Consider the following 19,939-nt stretch of genomic DNA (forward strand, 5'->3'; position numbering starts at 1 on the left):
CTACAATATGTGCATACATAACTGTAGGCGACGCGTGAGTTACTTCAAGATGTGCTTTTTTCATTGAAGTGCGCTTTTACTTTTACAAATTCTACATCAAGGTGGGAGGAAGGAAGGCTGCAGAGTGCTCATACACTGAAGCTGAAGGAACTTTTCCTGAACGGAGTTAAGATGTTTGTTTGTTTTGTTTGTTCCAAGGTTCCTATGGACAAACTACTCTATCCCATGCACTCCGGCCTGAGCCAGTATTAAACATTCCAGAAACTTGTTGATTTGTTCGGGTAGTTAATGGCAAGGCTGATAGCAGCAATGTTTTTCAGGGCCTAGAAGAGAGGAGGAAAAACAGAGTCACGTCAAACATTCTCCCAAATCCCAAAGTGTAAAGAAATCCTCATATGAAATTAAAGAGAAATAGATAAATAACCATCCTGTTTCTACCCAGTCACCTCCTGGTAGCGCAGTAATTGCCACCCATCCAGGCAGTTCCAGCAAGAAAACTGTATTTCCAGTGCCTGAAAGACCAGCCCCTTCCCCATTTCCATGTTTTGGCAGTTGAGAGGTAAAAATCAGTAAAACAGATAGACCTGAGTCCACCCGACAGCCAGTTTGTGGTGCATCTTCTGACTATTAAAGAGGAACAGCATCTGTGTGCAGTTCATTCCCAAATTTCAGAGGCCTGTCACAGCACTGTAAGGCCCAAGTACCTTCATATCTATTTTATAAAACTCCACTGGGCAATGAGAAATCATTCATTACCTCTGTCTGCCAGAAAAATGTGACAAAACCAGACAGCTCTGGGGTTGTGCAATGTTATTACCTGTGCTGTGCAGCGATGAAGATGATCTTCGGTATTTAAGGCAAGCAAATACTCCTGTAGAGATCCAAGCTCCTACAGCCAAAAAGCATCCAATGAACACCAACGTTTCTACCAAAGATATCATCTGACTAATTAACATTAAAATGCTCGTCATTTTAGCAGTTCCCAAGAATCAAAGGTAGCACAACGACACACAAGCCCCCTCCTGGACACAGTCTGTGCCCACAGAAATCAGTTCATTACAGACTGCTCATGTGTAATGTTCTAAATCAACTCAAGGAGAACCACATTCAAATACCTTTAAATTAATTATTAAATCAGCATTTCTCTCAGAATAAAGAGTGGCTTTAGGGCCTACTGCCTTGGTCACACAAGAAAGAGTCACGATTATTACTTAAGGTCCTATGGTGGATGCCCCTCTATCTGCTACCAGACTTCTCAAGAGCAAGTTGTTTACGTTTCTGAAGCATTTAATGTTTCTAAAGCTCTGATGAACTTTGCCAAGATAAAGGAAAACTGCATTTAGTTTAACACCAAACAACCAGCCCCAGGGGGAGGAGGGGTACAGCTACAGGGACTGCTTACAGTGACTCTGTTTTCCGTGACAAAGAAGAGTTCTGCGAGTGCTCGATGGAGAGGAAGGAGAATTCCAGGCTTGGCCATGTCATGACACAAGTTGTTTTCCATATGGGTGAAAAGCTGCCAAAGTGGCTTCAGCAAAGTGAGGTCACAGTCCCTGAAAAAAGTCATTTAAATGGAATAGTGATGAAATAGTGAATAACCAGGATCCCTGTTTCAGGAAGAAAAAAAACCAAAACAACCTCACCCAAATAATGTAAAAGAATAAAACCACACAACTTTGAAAGCTAAATATATAAATAAAAGAAGAAACACAACAAGCATTTCCACATCTAAATTCAGTCAAGGGTTTCAGCACAATGAATTTCATTCTGACTCAGTGAAGTGGAGAAGACCTCATATCCATGAACACGTCTAAATGACTTCTCTAAAACTGCCTGGCCATCGAAATGAGGACTTTATAAAAAACCTAAAAACTAGATACATCACTTTGTTAAATGTTGTAGCTCCACTGCCTGAAATTATACAATACTGAACTACAGCCCTGGGCAGCTGATGCCCTTGTTTAGGGTAGACAGACAAAAACTGACATACAGCTTTGAAAACAATTCTGACCCTGCCTCCTTTCTACTCCTGAGGTAAAGCCAGCTAATCCCAATGTCACTTGTCATACAGACAGGATGACAAATATTGTTCAATAGGGGAGAAAGGGGGGAAAACTCAATTTCAGAATCCATCATCAGATTAACACAAGAAAAATATTAAATATTATAAGCACAACGGAGGCTTGACCTTTTAGCAATTAAATTTGCTGCCCACATGACAAAGCAGACATTTTCTGATGAAAACAACCTAAGGGAACTTGAAAATACAATAAAACAGTGATTACAAGTAATATCAAAATCATTTTTTCAGACTTAGATGTAGATCAGTGTCTCTAAAATTTTCAGAGCGCCAAGCAATAGTTCTATGCAATTGTCCATTTTTATTACTGTATGTGAATATACTTTTTGACTTCTCTTAATCCAAACAAGCTAGTAGGATGCTGTTACTTTCATGAGTTTGCTTATTCTGAACTGAAAGGAGATAACAGAGATAAGTGTCAGCATTCCAGCTTTCTTGCCTTTCTATTGAGTTACTGTGACTATACACATTTGCGAGACACTATAAAGGATCAACACTTTTTTGAACATATATTTTCACCAGAAATACCCAGGCCATACATACTTGAGCACCAGCACAGGTATCCCTTCTGAATCAACCCTCATTTCACCAGCTTATTATTCCATTCTCACCTTAATTCTGAAGTACAACTAATACAAAAAGAATACACTTCTAGAAAATTAATTTAAATCTATTTTTTGTCCTGTTTTGGGATGATTTTTTTTTTCTTTATGACATTATCTGAATTCATTGGACCTTTTTTAAAAGCCAAATAAGAAGAGAAAGTGTTTTCAAAAAAAAAAAACCCTTATCATAAGTTTCTGCTATCAAGGCACTGTGAATTGTATCTGAAAGGCAAATTAAGACCATCTACTTCAAATTATGGTTTTTTAGCTTCAAAATATGATTAGCTTAGTCACTTTTTCTTCTCCTGGCCTTTGGCCTTTTAGCGTAGAAGGCAGAAGAGCACACTCACCTCTGGGCACTGCACTGCACTATCTTCAGGAGCAGGTGAATAGCCTTCAGGCGCTGGTGGCCCGTCTGGCGACACGCGACCCCCACCTGCCATTCCCAGATTTTGGCCAGTGGGAGGTGAGGAACTACCCTTTCCTCAGACAGCATCTGCTTTAGGATTTCAAACCCTGGGGGAAAAAAAAAAAATTCAAACAGCTGTTACTTTAGTAGGGACCCATTCCGTTTCTCCATAGATTAAGTATGGCTTCGGCAAGTAAGAAATACCAAACAGAAATACAAAAAAAAAAAATTCTGAGATAATTCTAGGCTCCATCCTGACATCACAAGTCTTTTTGGGGGCAAGAAAAAACTTACAAAGAATCCTGAAATAAAAGTTTTGCCCAAACAAAACACAGGTCCTCGCTGTTATGTGATTTGAAGTAGTTTTGCTGATTACAAGTCATCCACCAGTTTCAATTTCATTAAAAATATTTAAACTCTAAAATAAACTAACAAAAGCTTTCATGCTCTATCGAGAAATTAGATCCAGCCTATTCTAATGGATAAGTACTTTCTAAAAACACAATTACAATTATTTCTGTTTCCAATTACAGCCCCTTGGAGTCTTTACTGAATCCGGTGTGTAATTACTGTCATATAATGAGATTTTGAATGCAAAAAACCCCCATTATTCTAATTGTTATCTCCAAGCCCCTGTGAAGATTTGGTATTTCTAGCATAAAGTCACAGCAAATAAGAGACATTAGTCAAGCTTCAGCTTGAACAAAACTAACCACATTATTTCTAAAACATCGGAGAAAGCAAATTCTAAATAATAATAAAAAAAAGGATAACCACAGGTCTGTCAAAGCTTGCAAAATAACTTGAAAAAGTCTTTTCCAATGCATTCTGAGTGGTGCTTACCTGTCTGAAACCTTCCCAGGTGACCTGCTGTCACTGTAAACTTGTAACCCCACTCGGTGTTACTCATGTCAGAAGTAAAGCGGTAATAGAGCGTGTCCCCTGGGTACGAGGGAAGGAAGAAAATCCACATTACAGCCTCCCGAGTTAGTTTCACTATCACTAAAACCACTCCAATGAAAAGGCTGTCAAAAATTAATCCCAGCTATCATCATTCAGGAGAGGTGAGCTTTTACTTTTTGGTAATTATGAACAGCACAATAAATAGGAGGCACAAAACACAGCACGGTTTTCACCGTATAAAGCTAGTTACCAGGATAATGCCTCTTACATTTCTGTCAACTACATAGAAGAAGGAGTTCAAGAAACTCTATTCTGTAGATAATTAAACTGCACTTTTCCTTTTGTGTTATGCATCAGTTAGGATTTATGAAAAAAGAACCCCTACACAGCCAGTCAAGTTCACAATCTGTTAAACAAAAGGTTAAAAAAAAAAGTGAAAGTGAAGTTGCACTGCTTTGACACGTCAGAAAATTCAATTGCACACTGTTACTCTAGGGAAAAAAATGGTTAAACTTAGCTACTTAAAAGTGGAAGAGCCATCAAAATGTTTGACCATTTTGCAATCAGGAAGTGGAACATTTAAGAGGTTCTTGTCATCTACAGCTTCAGAGATAAACAGTGGCAGTTATTGCAATGCCAAACACAACGTACCCTTACCTATTGTGCTCTGTAGTACTAGATCTGGTTATAAATTAGAATATCCTTCTGTTTCACCAAAAACCCTCTCACCCAGGCACAAGCACACCAGTTTTCTTTGGGAAACAGAATTGTCAAAGTTTCACAAAGAAGAAAAGCTTTGAAGACAATTTTTCGGATTCAAAAAAAGACAATAATAAAAAACTAAAAACCTGTTCCCCTTTTTATCATGAAATAGAGCCATTGCTCTCTCCTACTCCTAGGAGTCTTGAGAAAGCCCTGCCATCAAGTGAAAAGCCCAGAAGCTTTCAAATGCCTGGTTTCAGCTAACACCTGCTGAGTGAAATGAAATCAGGAGCCTTGATCCAGACAGCCTTGGCTGGAAATAAAGTTCCACAAGGTGAAACTCAAGTTTCACAGCCAAGGCTGCTCCAAAACAATGGCCCTCAAAGTTCAGTTTCTTGGCAAACCTCTGCAACACTTTGGGAGGAAAAGGAGGACAGCAAGGAGTTCATAAAAATCCAAAAATAATTCGAACTGGCACCTTGGAACTCAAGCTTGTTGCTAAGAAAGTTCCTGAGTCTACTGACAGCTGCTGATGGTACTCGAAGTTTAAAGCTCCCTGCAATGCTGCAGTGCTCAGGGGGTTAAAACAACTTCACAGGGGACCACTTCCTACTGGTGTCATCAAAAACTGTGCTTAGAGAACACAGGCTGAAGCTGTCAGTCAAACAACAGGGTTTTTTTCAGCTGCTCTCTGCAGCAACAACTGGAGAGAAGGCATTGGCACCCACTGGTTATTTGCTCTGAGCACAGAGGCGAGAGATAAGCCTATCTGGTGGCTGTTTTGTTTTGGTTTTTTTTTAAAAAAAAAAAATACGTGCTTCCTGTGGAAAGTAAGAGAAGGCAGAAACAATGTAAGTGAATATTGTGCAGAACAAGGACTGCGCTGGAACTGAATCAAGATTAAACTTTGTTTCCAGTAGCTAAGTGCATGCTTCGACTGAGGCGTGGAAAAAAAAGGTCAAGTAGCAGAACAAGAGATAAGCCTACTTTTAAGAAACAAACACAAGAGCAGCACGTCAGAGCAAACACACTGGGACCAGAAAAGGAGTATTTTTTCCCCCCACATCTCAGGAACATCTGCATTTAACTGCCATCTTTCGGTAGTTTCTCTCAAGAGTCCTGCACCCCAGCAATTTGCACTTTCACACCTTTGCACTTTCAGACCCTGCACATTCACCTGGAAGCTCAAAATCATTCCATTTCTGCGGAGACCCACTGAAGCTGTGCCGATCCTGCTGGAAATCGCTGCTGCTGGACATGAGCAACTCATCGCAGCCTTCTTCTGTGTTACACTGAGAGTCAAATTTGACTGAGAGGTAGATAGCACCGGGAATGTGAACTTTATCCTGAGAAAGAAACATAGGATCTTTGGATATAGCATTTTACCAACAAGCTTATTCGCTTTCCCCATGTGAACAAGGGAGATATCACAAACAGAATAGCAGCTCCATAGGAAAAAAAAAAACCAACCTCTTTTGTTAAATTAACTCCTGATAAAAATAACAATGTAAAGCATAACCCATTTTTTGTATTTGTGTAAAAATTAATTGCCAGCAATGCCTTGCTTTTTAAAAAACAGTAATCATTGCTGATATTGATCTTATTGCCGTATCGTAAAGATTTACATACATTTTTAAAATAAAAATCAGAAGAGCTGCAGGGAAGAAAACATTCCCAAGACTGCCCAGAGGCAATAATTACTTACCAATGTAAAATAGAAAAATGCTTTTGAACAGTAGCGAGAAAAGAAAATCAGAAGCTGTTTGTGTCAGGAGAGGATAGTTTAAAACGAAGAAGACAAGAAAGAAAGACTCCACTCCTTGTTTCTAACAGCACGAGGAAGTAACAGACCAAATAAAACAGACCTTTGGATGAAAGGGTAGAAATATTTGCTCATTAAGGCCCTGAAATCATTTAAGTATATGATCTTCTTCCAACACACGCGTGGTAAAACCATTTAAGTTATGCAGTTTTTGCATGATTGAATTAGGACTACATTAAAGTGCCTTATTGAATGTATTTCTTTATGGGTCATCAACCTCTTCAAAAGCAAGAGTGAAGAGGTATTTCCCAGGTGCTCCAAGCACAGAAGTCCCCTGGGTGTACACACAGAACACTGGCAGACCCTGCTCCAACCACCTTGATAGTTTGCAACGAGTCTTCAAACCACACAAACCCCCTCCCCACTGCAATATGTGTGTCACTTACCTCAAAATTAGTATTGTTGTTATAGGGATGTTTAGATTCGCGCATCTGGACGGCCATTCCGGGCTCCTCCATGAACTGGCAGGCTGTCAGTGCCATCGTGCCCAGCATGTTCTCACTGCACCCCTGCAGCACTTTCTGTAGGATCTGGGAGAAGCACCAGCTCAGGTCAGTACCACTGGCTACAGCTATCAAACCAGCATCTGCACACTTGAGTGCTGATGACTGACACAACTCATTTCTAGCCATACAACATTTTGGAAGAGAGAATCGAGCTACTAGCAAGAAAATACACAAATTCTCAAACAATGTCTAGAAGTGTCACCTCTGTAGGTGCAGATTTTACTCTGTCCTCTGCTCCGGATCTTTATCAGATAATAACATGAGACCTATTACCTACATCTCTTTCAACAAATGTTAGAATTAGCAGTAAACTAAAGTGTAAACAAGGAGGATAAACAGCTTTGTTAACATACTAAAGAGACACCTTTACCTTCTGCACCTACAGGTTTTGATTTGAATAGAATATGTCATACATTTGAGCCTTCAAAATGTACAACTCCATGTGTAAGAAGGAATGATTAAGTACCAGTTACGTGGCTGCTTTGAAAGCACTAGATGCAAGAGCTGTGTCTTTAAGAAGACAAACTACACGCCGTTTAGTCTATCAGGACACACTTAATGATAATTTAAAACAACCTGAGTCTCCCTTTTTTTTTTTACTTCTCAAAAGTGCACCAAAGCTCTGAGTCAGAGTCCTGCTACTCCAGCCTCTTTCCACTCCTTGCAGCAACCTATTGCAGCTCTTCACCTGCAACGTTCTAACTCCCCCTATAAAACATAATGCAAGCTCAGGCCAAAAGCTTCATCTCCAAATCACCTAAAAATTGATTTCTTGGGGAAAAGGAGTTTAAAAACCAAAGGCAGCATGTAGCATAGCTCCCCAAATGAGTTCTCTGCCTTCGCACACTTGCAGAATAGCCTAAGACAAAGGGTACACTTTTGAATTTAATACACCTTAATAGATTTTTATTCTATCAGTTCATCCTGGCATTTTCTGAACCTACATAAACACCCTGCGGCAACAATTTCAATGACATGTTGTGTCAAGAACCAGTTCTTTTGGTTTGTTTTGGACCTGCCACTTATTACCTTAATCTGACACTCCTTTGTTTTCTTACTGGGAGGGCCAGTGAATAATACTTGCTGTTAACTTTAGTATCTGCTGGCTGTTTTAGAACTGCACAGAAGGAGGAACAGACTTTTTCATTACTCCTCCTTCCCCCACGACCCCACAGGGCAAAGATCTGGGGTGAAGAAAACTAGTTGGTTGCTCATATTGAAGTTATTCTATGGCTATAATAATTCCAGACCTCTTCCAGTTGTACTGCATCTTCTTTTTCTTCTTTGTCTTTTATTTTTTTTTAAATGAGATGAGGGAGTCAGGTCACATGCTGAGGTCGAGATGAGAGCACACTATTGGTTTAGCGTCATACCGGTGCCTTCTGGTTTATTTTGTAATTCCTTCCTTGGAGATTTGCAGCACTTGATTTGCTTCAATTGCTGTGAAGCATTGAGCTGACATTCTCATTAGAATATTCTATTATATTTCAAAGATTGGTTTCACCAGGGTAACAGTCAGCTCATCAATGGAGTAGCAGGTATGACAATATACACACTGAGATTTAACAAAAAGCAGCTTTCAAAATGGACTGCCTATTTTACCAATTTCTCTATAAGATTTATTTTCCCAGATACCTCTCTCACAACTGAGAGCTGTCTCCACAGAGCTAGTTTTCCCATTTTCTGTTAACAAAATCAGTGCATTAAGACGCCGACAGATTCCAACTGCTTTTTCACAACTCATTTAAATTTTGGGAGTTTCGGTTTAGCTTAAAAAAGGAACGGCAAGTATTCTGGTTAGTCATAGTCCTGTGGCACGTAGGCACAGGGCTTCTTCACATGGATAGGTGAAACCCACTTACTTTCTCCCACAGCTGCTTCTCCTCCAGCTGCATAAGCATGTCCAGGATGTAGGTCATATGCGCCGGGCCACTGAGATCTAGGATTTCCTCATTTATGGCCACGTCATCTGGCCACTCGGCTAACAAGGAGGCCAGCACGTGCCTGGCATAAAGAACAGCAGTTGCCTCATTTACACGATACAGGTAGTCCCTCACAGCTTTTTTACTTCTCGAGTCCAGCTCCTTGTGCAAGAGGATGGAACTCTTGGTGCGGCGTTGCTTGGCGTAACTCAGCTGGAGATCGCTCTCCGTGTTGGTTATCAGCTTCTGGGCAACAGGATTGGTTTCTTCTGTTGCTTTATCACAGAGTGCAGGCTTTGACTGCAAAAAGAAAAAAAGAAAAAAGAAAAAAGAAATGCAAGTTTGAAAACAGGCTCTCAACGATTTACTTCTTCCTGTTTGGATATTGGACCAGTCTACCAGACTGCAAGCTGAATTTACAAATCAATTTGTCTTGTACGTACTGAAGATCAGAGGCAACAAAGAACACAAAAGTGTGATCTTTCACACACCTACAGCGACAGAATTCCTCAAAAAGACCGTTTATGTCCACAAACATCACTCCACTCTGCTGCATTGATGACTGTACAGGAGTGAACCAGCAGTTAGAATTCTAACCAGAAGCCTTACTTTAAGTTGACCTAAAGAGGTAAAGCAACAAAGTGCCATCCTGTTTGTGACACAGAATGAGGCCAGTTGGGAGGGAACCTTGAAGATCATTTGGTCCAAATCTGACTTCAAGCTGAGCCAACTTCAAAATCAAGGCTTTGTCCAGTTAAATTTGGAGGATTTCCAGGGGTGGATATTTCACAGCCTCTGTATAAGCTGGTTTAGGGCCTTTTTTTTTTTTTTTTTCTTTCTTAGAATTATGTGAAACTATTTCAGGAAGCCCTTGATCCACTTTGTCATGCAACTGATAGACAACTGCGCTGGTGATACCGCACAGCCAGGGATCAGCACCCAAAATAAAGCAAAGAGCTGTGGGGACCATGATATTGAATGCAAAGCCTAAAGCGTGCAAGCGTGGAGTCTACTTCACAAGACAAATTCATTGCTTCCTCATCCTGCTGAAATGACTGTGAGATAACAATAATATGCTAAAACAATAACACTTACGGCATAAGCTTACAGTAATTAAATACAATCTCTCTTGTAGAAGGAGAGGAAATTACAGCAATCACAATTTGTTCTCCTGACCTGGGAATCAAGTTCTCTTGCTTCCTTAAGGGAGAAATTACAAGGAAGAAATACTTGCCTTTTGTTGGACCTGCTCGTTCATTTTGACATAAAACATTAACAAGGGTTTATTTCAGATCTTAAAAAAACCCATAAAAATCTCAGGCTTGAAGGTACTAAACAAAACTGAAGTTACTCAATGCCTAAATTAATTATTTCCCAACTGCTCCTTTTTGTGGAGATGCACCTACCAAACAGGGTAAGATGATCATATCTGTATCCACGGCTTTTGAACTCTGCTCCTCCAGCCTCAACCGCTTGCTGGGCTGCCACTTCTGAGCCAGTGTTCGGATCCTCTCATCTGTCGTAATTACATCTCCATCAAACCTTAAAAGAGGCAAAAAGAGAAAAAACTAAAACACACAAACGTGTTTTGAAAGCAATGCAAACTAAATTAGAACAATTAAATGCAAATTAAATCTTCCCACCTTCTCTTTTAGAAAGATTCATTGAACTCTACCTATTTTTATCATACTGTGTTAACTAACTTCCCTGTTTTAACAAGTCAAAGGCTTTAAATGTCATAAAATTGCTCATCTCTGTGAGAACATGGTGGCTCCACGACATGCTCTGATTACTAGAAGCCACACGTAAACTCTGTCCCACCCCAGTAAGGATAATTCAGAGACATAGTAGATCTTCATATGGGAGTTGTCATATTGAAAAGAACACGCAACATATCTCAGAAGATGGTGACTTGTTTCCATAAATACAACTTAGTAGGAGTTTATTTCCTTACTTTTTCACACATGAAAACCAAATCGTATCCTTGGAACAATTTCTATTTGGCACCTGTTAGATTTCAGATCACCACCCACATCCAGTAACTTGTTTTTTCTGCTGGGCCCAGTCTTTCACATACCTCTTCTGAACCTCCAGGAAAAAAGAATCTGTTCTTTTCATTTGCAATTCATACATGGCTCGAAGAATATGGAGAGGTGCATTAAGTGCATCATGTGTCATCTGAGCAAGGAGACAAAAAAACACGTTACAAGGGGAAAAAGAAAGATGAGTTTCTTTCAGGATGATCTAGGTATTATTTTCCCACTAATCATATAGGTAGAGAATTAATGAGTTTAATATCTGGATTAGTAAAAATGAAAAGCAATTTAGCAAAAAACTATAATGATTTTATAGCGTTCATTACATTTTATAGTGTTCTAGTTTATTTCTTTTAGGCAATGATACACTGAAACCATAGCCCCATACTCTGTAAATTTAGAAAAAAACCAGCCATATAAACTAACAAATATTTTATGCAACTAGCAAATTGCCAGTAATCTCAAAGGAGGTAAAATTCAATTTAAGTACCAAGAAGCATATTTTGGTGGCTTCATCCAAACCCTCCAGAGGATCAAGTTTGTTCTGCTCTACATCACCAGGACCAACAACAGGTTGCTCCACATCTTGATCTTGTTCCCTTTCTTCCAGCTCAGTATCCTCCCGTTCAGCCAGGGAACTGATCTCTTTCTTTGAGGAATACAGCATTATTGACAAAATCTGCACAGAAAACAGGTAGCATATGGTGGGACAGCTGTAAATATTATTAGTATACCTGCAAGCAGCATTTTATAAGAACTTCATAAGATTTGGACAGTGCTTAACACATGCTATTCTAAAAAGAAAGCAGCATCTAAAAAAAGAAAAGGCCAAACTAACACACAGAATTGTATCATTTCCCACTTCACAAATGAGTTACACCTTCCAGGCTGCTAGAAAGACAACTTAAGTGATTAGCCAAAAGTGTAAAAAAATGAGAAAAATAATTACTTAACCACTTCAGTGCATCAAAGATTTGAGGATTCTTAGACAAGCACAGAGCAGAGATGACTATCACCAAAAGCCTGCGATGCCCCTACACGTTCTTCTCCTTTGAAAACATCCCTTTGGCTTCAGCACAGCCAACACCACTAGTTCTCATAACGGGGAGAACACACTGTCCACCCTGGAAGTGGACGAGGAACCACTTCCCTGGTCCTCCAATTTGTGCCATCCTCAGCTCTGAGGAGTGACATGGGCAGAGCTGTGGTGAGACACTGCAGTGGGGCTTAGAGAAACCTGGTCTGGTGGGAGGTGTCCCTGCCCATGGCAGGGGGGTGGAACGACATGATCTTTAAGGTCCCTTCCAACCCAAACCATTCTATGATTCTATAAGGTGGGACACCCCTGGGATCAGGGCTGGCTCTGGCTGCAGGGCAGGAGGCAGCAAGATCCCATGGGCCAGATCTGATTCTGCACCATTTCCAACCAACCACTTGGAGCAACTTCTCAGAATTCCAGGCCTTTACTCTTTCTCTCTCTTATTGTTGCTATAGTCCTAAGTGTGAATTAACACAACTCTTGTCTATGGTAAAACATAACTAACAGTTGAGCCACACTTATCTTCCAGCAATTAACGAACATTCAGAAAAAATGTGGTCACATGCACATTGGTTTGCCCATATTTCTCTGCATTAATACCTTGAGAGTAATGCAAGTAATGTTTTTCTTCCAGATCAATTATTATTTAAATTGAAGAATAGAATTTTCAAGAACAGTCTAAATAAAATTCATAAAAGAAACTGAGAAGGTGATTAGTACCTCACCTTGCAAATTTCTTTCAAATACAATCAGGTTAATTAAAATCAGCTGTTGCTTTAAAGAAGTTAGACTACTATCTACACAATTATGATGGACAGAAGAAGGCAGATTCAGGGATACAGTTAAGTGAACATTTTTATACAGTATAATTAGAAATACTCTTGGGACTCAACGAGGCCTTGGGCAACCTGGTCTAGTTGGGGGTGTCCCTGCTGACTGCGGGGAGGTCGGACTAGATGACCTTTGGAGGTCCCTTCTGGCCTGGACAACTCTATGACTCTATGACTTTCTTCACAAAGGGGAAGTGCAGGGCCATAACCTTTCATGCCACTCTGTGAAGCCTGACTTTATACAAAACATAACTTTTCATACCTCCAAGTCTCTGAGAAGCCAGGTCTTGCTGAAACCAGTTCCTTTGCTACATTTCTTCACTAGAAGCTTGAGTAAACCAGACTGAAGGAAGGCTGCTTGGATCTCCTTAAAACCATGGATCTACACAGACACATAAAAATAAAACATAAGAAGGGAACAATGCATCACAATGCTTGCAAGGCCTTATCACACAGCCTCAGATAAATTGCCTGTCCAGATGAACTATGTTGGGAATCCTTTTCTTTCATGTCCGTAGAAAACCCCAAAATACAAATCTCCACTTCAAATACCTTAAGAGTATCACCTATGACACACACACACTGTAGTAACTGGATATCTGTTTTGCTCTGACAGTCCAAAAAAGTACGGATTCCTTTTTCAAATACTTCAGGAGTAAGAAAAAGGGCGAGTGAGCTTCACTCCATAAAGTGTTACCCCTATAAATTTCTTCTTCAGTTTTCAGGAATGGTCAGCCCCACCAGGGGAGAAGCGATCCAACTTTCAATTCAGACTCACAAATACTACTTAAAGCTCAGCAACATCTTCACCCCTCTGCAGACAGGGGTTAAAAGGAGCCAGCTGAGAGAGCAAGGAACTTGTGTTAGTTCCCCAATGTGCTTAGTCAAGTTCCTGCTCTACCCAAGTTTCGACAGCGCGAGATAGAATATGACCTTATATTTATCTTTTACATTCTTTGGGTCAGGGAAAAGATACCTTGAGTGTTCTGTAAAGCCCCTTTAGAGCAAGTGACAAGACCCACGTTGCTTCCACTGCCTCAGCATAGCTACTGTCCATGCTGGTCTGCAGGAGGTGTGTGGATATAAGCACAAAGTGCTGGAGGTACTGTCTCAGCTGGGTCTGGGAATCACTGCCCTCTGGTCCACATTTCTGAATCAGCTGGTAGTCTTTCACTACAAGAGAAAAAACACAATTCACTAGGTTTGTCTTAATGCTGTGAAATCACCTCTTACGGGTACGTATGAGTAGGCTGGGACATGAACTCGATCCATACATGAAGAAAGTTCTAACTATGGTCTTGTACTAAAGTTCTCTCAGATTCATTGAATGGTCAAGAAAATATATCATTTTTCAGTGAAGTTTAAAAAAGCCCTAGGTGACTTCGGGCAACAGCTGATTGTCTGCACATATTTGCACATAAACAGTACAGCATACAAAGCAGTGCCATGGTGTATTTTCCAATTAAAATAGAGAAAACTCTGACCTGCACTTAATATCATGAAATAAATCTTGCTGGTCTTACCGTTTAAAATGTCAACAGTAAAAAAAAAACAACTAAAAGAGCTTCTATATTCAAATCTTCACTTTCAAAAAGCAGTTTAGTCTGTTGATTCTTCCAACTGTCTTTTAAACTTCAATCGTCAAATCTTAGGACAACCTTTGCATTATTAACTTCACAATATTAAGTCACCTATGACAATGCTGAAAGCCCTGGCTCCTAGAAATCCAACTGATTCGTTCTACGTTAAATGTTTAACTTTTAAACAAGGTGAAATACAGAAAGAAAATTCTCTCTGGTACAATGAATGGGACCCAGGAGGCAGCATCTTTCACTGGGATTTTGTTGTTGTTTTCTGGTGGGTTTTGTTGTTGGGTTTTTTTGGTGCCTTTAGACACCGTAATAACCAACACATTCTACTGATATGCCCTAAAATGGATTAACCTAAAATTTCCTGGAGTGAAATACACTATTTCATGCTGTATAAAGCTTTTTAATTTTTGTCTCAAATTTTAGGGGTATCCAAACTGTTCTGAAAAGTTCTTCCAGAGAGGAAGAAAGAAGTGAAGATCCTGACATTTTATAAAATCCATGATTAAAGAAGATAGGCCTGTCCTTATGGCATGCTTTTTTAGAGGACCAGGAAAAAACAGCCACCACAGCATCATTTCCGAAGTAATCAATTGATAATGAGTACATTTGTGTTTGTTCTTGGTCTTCATTTCCTTGTTGGTAGCAAATCTTGCTCCCAGTGGAAACACAGAGTATTTTTGGAGCAATAAAATGGACTACCCCCAGAACGTTCATGCTCCGAGTCTCTTTCCTTTATACAGCAGCACTTCAGTACACAGAGGCAGCATGCACATTTTTTAGATTTGCAATTGTTTTAAAACATTAAGCACATGTTTGTAAAGGATAAGACACAAGCAGTAAGCAAATCTCAAAACAGAAACAATTACTCAATCAAAAACCTATTTCTGAGATCTCTCAGTTAGTAAAATGGTCTCAACAGTTTCCTAAATCCTTTTCTGAATAAAAATAAATGTCAGAGTTTTAAAAAGAAAACCTAAAAGCAGAAAATCAGGTGACTTACTAATAATGGAATTCAAACTCTGCAGACCTGGAGAAAGTGGTCTAGTTACAATATGCTTTTGGTTATCCCTAAGAAACTGTAAGGAAATAGTCTGTGATTCTTTGATAAAATAAAAATGACACAGAACCTGTTTTTCTCTTTCGGGTTTTGATGTCTACAACAACTGCCCTGTTTTTCTCAGTGAAATGCTTCAGGATGATCACGTTATGAGGCTCGTTAGCATTGTCCATGTACACAGACCGAGTCCCCATACACAGCACCTGAAATTGCAGCAAAAGTTTCAGTTATCATTTGGAATACTTATTTGTAAATACAGAGTAATCTTTTATATTGGTTACATTTCCTTGTACTTGGTATTGTATTTTTCAGCTGAACAATCTGCTCGCTGCCAGGGGTTTGCCAATCTTTAGAAAAATGGCAGTTCACTTGTATAAAAAAACCCAACAACCAAATTAATTCTACAAAGGCAATGTATCAGAGTTAATGACTATCGAGAATGAGACTGGACTGTTTTGCTCATATAAAAAGCCCTTTTTGATACTCAAACATGCTAAGCTGGTTTTCTCCTGATAGAAGCAGCACTCAGAGAAATGCAAGGCAAAACCAGCCACATTATTCCTCATCAGATAAACATTAATTGTGCGCAAGTGGAAAGATGTGAACTCTGACACACACCGTGTTTTGACAGTTTATAATGGATGTCCCCAATTGATGGAATCCGTAGTATTTAGAAGTAGAAACCTAAAAGCTCTAAGCAATTTAGTTTCCTTTAGTATCGATAGGCCACTTACCTCAGGAAACCCAACCAGCACCAATAAAGTGAAGATATTGGTGTGCTTTAGCTGGAAGGGCAGCTGCTTAATGCAATGGTCGGTGAAAGCAGCGATCACATTATGCCACTGCGCAGAAGAGTTCAAAGATCGAAGAATATCTGCCATGGAGCTTGCCCAGTCCAGACCTACACGACTGGAAAGCAAGAGCAGGCTGAATTAGGAGGGCTGACTACAGACTTACCTGAAGCTATTTTTCCTCAAGACAGCGTATCACTGTTCATCTGTCACAGCTACGGCTTTCGTATCATTATGGAAATGTTTTTCCAAATATTTGAAGCTTTCACGTCAGCTGACATATGAATTCTGTTTTGTTTTCCATCACTAGAGCATAAATACTACTCTGTTTTCTTAACAGCTTTACAGTCACAAATCAAAGTGTGCCTGAACATTGTCACCTTTAATTCCTAAATTTAGTTTAGAGCTCAGAAGTTTTTCTTTGCACAAAACCAAGTGGTTTATTTCCCACGTACGTGACTACCTGCTCTTGCTCTGTGAACTACACAAATAACCTGAGACAGACTTCCTTGCTCTAAAGTTAGTCTTTGCTCTAAAGTTTAGTCTTTCTCCCTTTAAATTTAATACACTTTTCTATCTGCTTATGGACCCTCCCTTTAAAACATAGCTACAATGAAAAATAACACTGTCATATTTAACAAACATGACATTAACGTCAGAATGCTTGAGAGCTTTCTCAAGATCTTCAATATGGAACATCTGCCCTGCCCATCCTGGCTGTTCCCAGGGAAATTTTACTGTACAAAAATCTCTCTCTAATACTCTTACACAAAAGGGCCAGATCCAGAGCTCAGCCCTGGTGACAGCTACCACGTCACACTCTCCTCCTTTCCCAAGTTACCCAAGCGAGAGGTAACTCGAGGGAGAGAATTAATGTCATACAAAAACTACAGGACTATAGTTTGGTTTTCCTCAAAGTTTCAAAACCTTACTTCTTACACCATAACATGCTACGTAGGTAAGCACAGAAAATTAACTTACTCTTCAACAGAGCCTTCTTTTAGAAGGAAATTAAGAGATTCTCACTGCAAGAAGAGCTGCAGAATACTAAGCCCCTTCCATGATCAGGGTACAGGTTTAATCAACTTTCTATTAAAAAGCCTCTATGCCTGAGGCACACATGACAGACAATTAGTATTAGTCATCGGAGAGCAACTAATAGGTTTAAAGAAAAAAGCACCTGTCTAAACACACAGCTCCCAGACTGAAGAGAAGATGAGTTGTCTTCCAGCCTTCTGGCACTGCAGCCCCATCTCCCGCAGCAAACAGATTGTGTTTGGTGGAAAGGACTTTAGCCACGGCAGCATCCACCTCTGCAGGCATCAGCCTCAGGATTAACTGGCCCAGAAGGCCCAGTGTTAAATGGTAAGTTTCATTGAGGTGGCCAGCGTTTGAGATTACAACCTGAAACATCAGTGGAAGTATCTGCTCCAGGTTAATCAAAGACATTGTGGAGCCCTATGAAAAAAAAAAAATAAAATCTGTCAGGCAGGGAAAGAAAACAAGACTTTTAGTCAAAGGCATAGCATACACAAAAATCTTCTGTTCTAGTGCTCTTTCAAATGGAACAAAAGGAAATGAGAAACTAGGTTCCTACTTCTGTGGTTGACCTGTTAAGATGACCCGACACATAAATTTAAGCTCATGGTTTAAACTTTGCAGGTGTTGAAGAGTTAAGATAGACTGCTTTACAGATAAATTAAAATTCCCTTCCCTCTCCCCCTTACATTCCTTAGTAATGTGAAATGTCTTAAGACATTCTGATTCACATTTTGTAACACGTAAGGAACAAGAGCCCATCTCCCACATTTAATTCGCTATGAATTTTATTCATGTTATTTGTGATATCTAGGAAACTACATATGTTGAAAGCAAAAAGAACTAACTGATTTGAAAGGTGGTAACATCGCTGCCAGCAATCCTAGAATCCTCTTCTGAGAGCATTCAGCAAACACTTGTTCCTGGCTTGGTATTAAAACCTTCTCTGCTTGCTTCTGGGCCGAATCCTCCAAAGGGCAGTCATCTGTTTTTCATATTAAAACAAAAGAAGAGAATCCCCAAAATGACATTAAAAACAATTAAAAAAAAAAAAAAAGCGATAGCTTAATTTTTATAATTACAATCTAAGGATAAAAACCCTTTTTAAAAAATGTTATTAGAATTTGAAAAGCAATTCTTTATAAAAGTGTATAAAAGATAGTGAAGAGATTTACACCATCTATTCAAAAACACAAAGGACAGTTCTAGGGACAGATCCATTTTACTACCATAATTCTAACAATACCAGTCTTTAACAGAGTAAGACACTTAACTTGTGTCTCCAAGTGTGTAAGAATTCGGAAGTATAGTGTTAAACCAACAGGAACTATAATCTCTATACACAGAGATATATTGGTGGAATTCTACACCCATTTCTAAACTCCTTTAAACTGCTCACAAGGTAGCAGTTGTTCAAAGCTGTGTGCTTGGCAGGTTTTTACAGAAGAGACAGCTCACTCACATTAAAGACATTTGCAAATACACAAAAAATGGTTTAGGAACAAAAACTGTGGCTGTTTGCTTTGCATATGAATGGATATTTCAGTGACAGGGAAAATGAGAAATAATCTTTTACCTGTTGGAGAAACATTATCATCCACAGACAAGTCTGACTCTTGTCTCAAAACAGCTTTCTTTGCAAAGACAGCTTTGCTTTCACTTCCTTGTTTTCCTGCTTTATCTTCTGCAGGAGACTGGATTTCACCATGAGTGCCTCCTTTCCCCTAAAAATAAAACAAAGATTAAAACAAAATTTAATACCTGCAGAGACAGCCATGGAAAAAAGCCACCAGTCATCTGCATTGGACAAGCATTTTTCCTTGAATATCCAAACTTTTTATTCGTTAAGAATTTCTTGATCTATACATGTCCTAAGCTTCCATACACTGAAAATAACATTTTTCTATTTTCCTCAAATCTCTACGCATAAAGTTACTGCACTGTAATAGTTTTATACACTTTGTAAAACTGCAGGAAACTCGTTCTCCTACCTAAAAAGAGCTAACAACTGAGGGAAATGACAACCCTTTCAGACAGAATGATCTTTGCCCCTTCCCTCCAACGCTTTTGTGAATCAGATGCCTGCAGGAACAGAAGGTGATGCTTTTATCTTTGATCAGCTGGATCTAATAAAAAACAAATGAACCACCAACTGCTCCCTTGCTCCCCGACTTCTACCTACAAATGAAATCATGACTATCCATTATTTCAGTTATGTATCCAGAACAGGGTGTTTAAGCTTCTGAAGAAGGCACTAATTGAATCTAATTGATATTGGGGGTTCTGTAGGTAGAGGGTACTCACATTAGAATGCATAAAAGAGCCTGTGCTGGGTTTCTCATCTCCTCCCGTCGCTGCTTTATCACCAGTATGACTTTTTGGAGCTCCATCTGTGGGAGGACTGACTGGAAGAGTGTCGTTCTCTGAGAAGGATTCACCTTCTGGGAGCATGCAGAGAAGAGCTAAATTTTTCAGGCCTGAAAGCAAGAAAGTTACAAAAGCTATTAAGCTGTTGAGTAGCAAGAGAGGCAAAAACCCAGAACTGAAACATTTTGAAAGAACTGCAAACTTCCCCTCGCACACTTCTTTTGAACATCAGCTCCATCA

The 19,939-nt window shown here is 39.5% G+C and overlaps 1 protein-coding gene across 1 annotated transcript in view; it reads right to left on the reverse strand.

The window, feature by feature from the left end:
- Nucleotides 1–248: 248 nt before the first annotated feature.
- Nucleotides 249–19,939, reverse strand: part of ZZEF1 (zinc finger, ZZ-type with EF-hand domain 1) — a 54,139-nt gene continuing 34,448 nt past the window's right edge. Inside the window, exons 36-54 of the mRNA XM_014953253.1 lie at nt 19,637–19,809; nt 18,909–19,056; nt 18,181–18,317; nt 17,475–17,752; nt 16,238–16,412; nt 15,574–15,706; nt 13,831–14,027; nt 13,117–13,236; nt 11,476–11,664; nt 11,027–11,127; nt 10,356–10,491; nt 8,890–9,249; nt 6,908–7,051; nt 5,877–6,045; nt 3,938–4,036; nt 3,036–3,201; nt 1,403–1,553; nt 818–889; nt 249–323 (exon numbers count right to left, since the gene is read on the reverse strand). Coding sequence (XP_014808739.1) covers nt 249–323; nt 818–889; nt 1,403–1,553; nt 3,036–3,201; nt 3,938–4,036; nt 5,877–6,045; nt 6,908–7,051; nt 8,890–9,249; nt 10,356–10,491; nt 11,027–11,127; nt 11,476–11,664; nt 13,117–13,236; nt 13,831–14,027; nt 15,574–15,706; nt 16,238–16,412; nt 17,475–17,752; nt 18,181–18,317; nt 18,909–19,056; nt 19,637–19,809 — 3,023 coding nt within the window. The remainder of the gene's footprint in view (nt 324–817; nt 890–1,402; nt 1,554–3,035; nt 3,202–3,937; nt 4,037–5,876; nt 6,046–6,907; nt 7,052–8,889; nt 9,250–10,355; nt 10,492–11,026; nt 11,128–11,475; nt 11,665–13,116; nt 13,237–13,830; nt 14,028–15,573; nt 15,707–16,237; nt 16,413–17,474; nt 17,753–18,180; nt 18,318–18,908; nt 19,057–19,636; nt 19,810–19,939) is intronic.

The sequence above is a fragment of the Calidris pugnax genome, unplaced genomic scaffold (genome assembly GCF_001431845.1).
Source record: "Calidris pugnax isolate Ruff unplaced genomic scaffold, ASM143184v1 scaffold133, whole genome shotgun sequence".
NCBI classification, from domain to species: domain Eukaryota; kingdom Metazoa; phylum Chordata; class Aves; order Charadriiformes; family Scolopacidae; genus Calidris; species Calidris pugnax.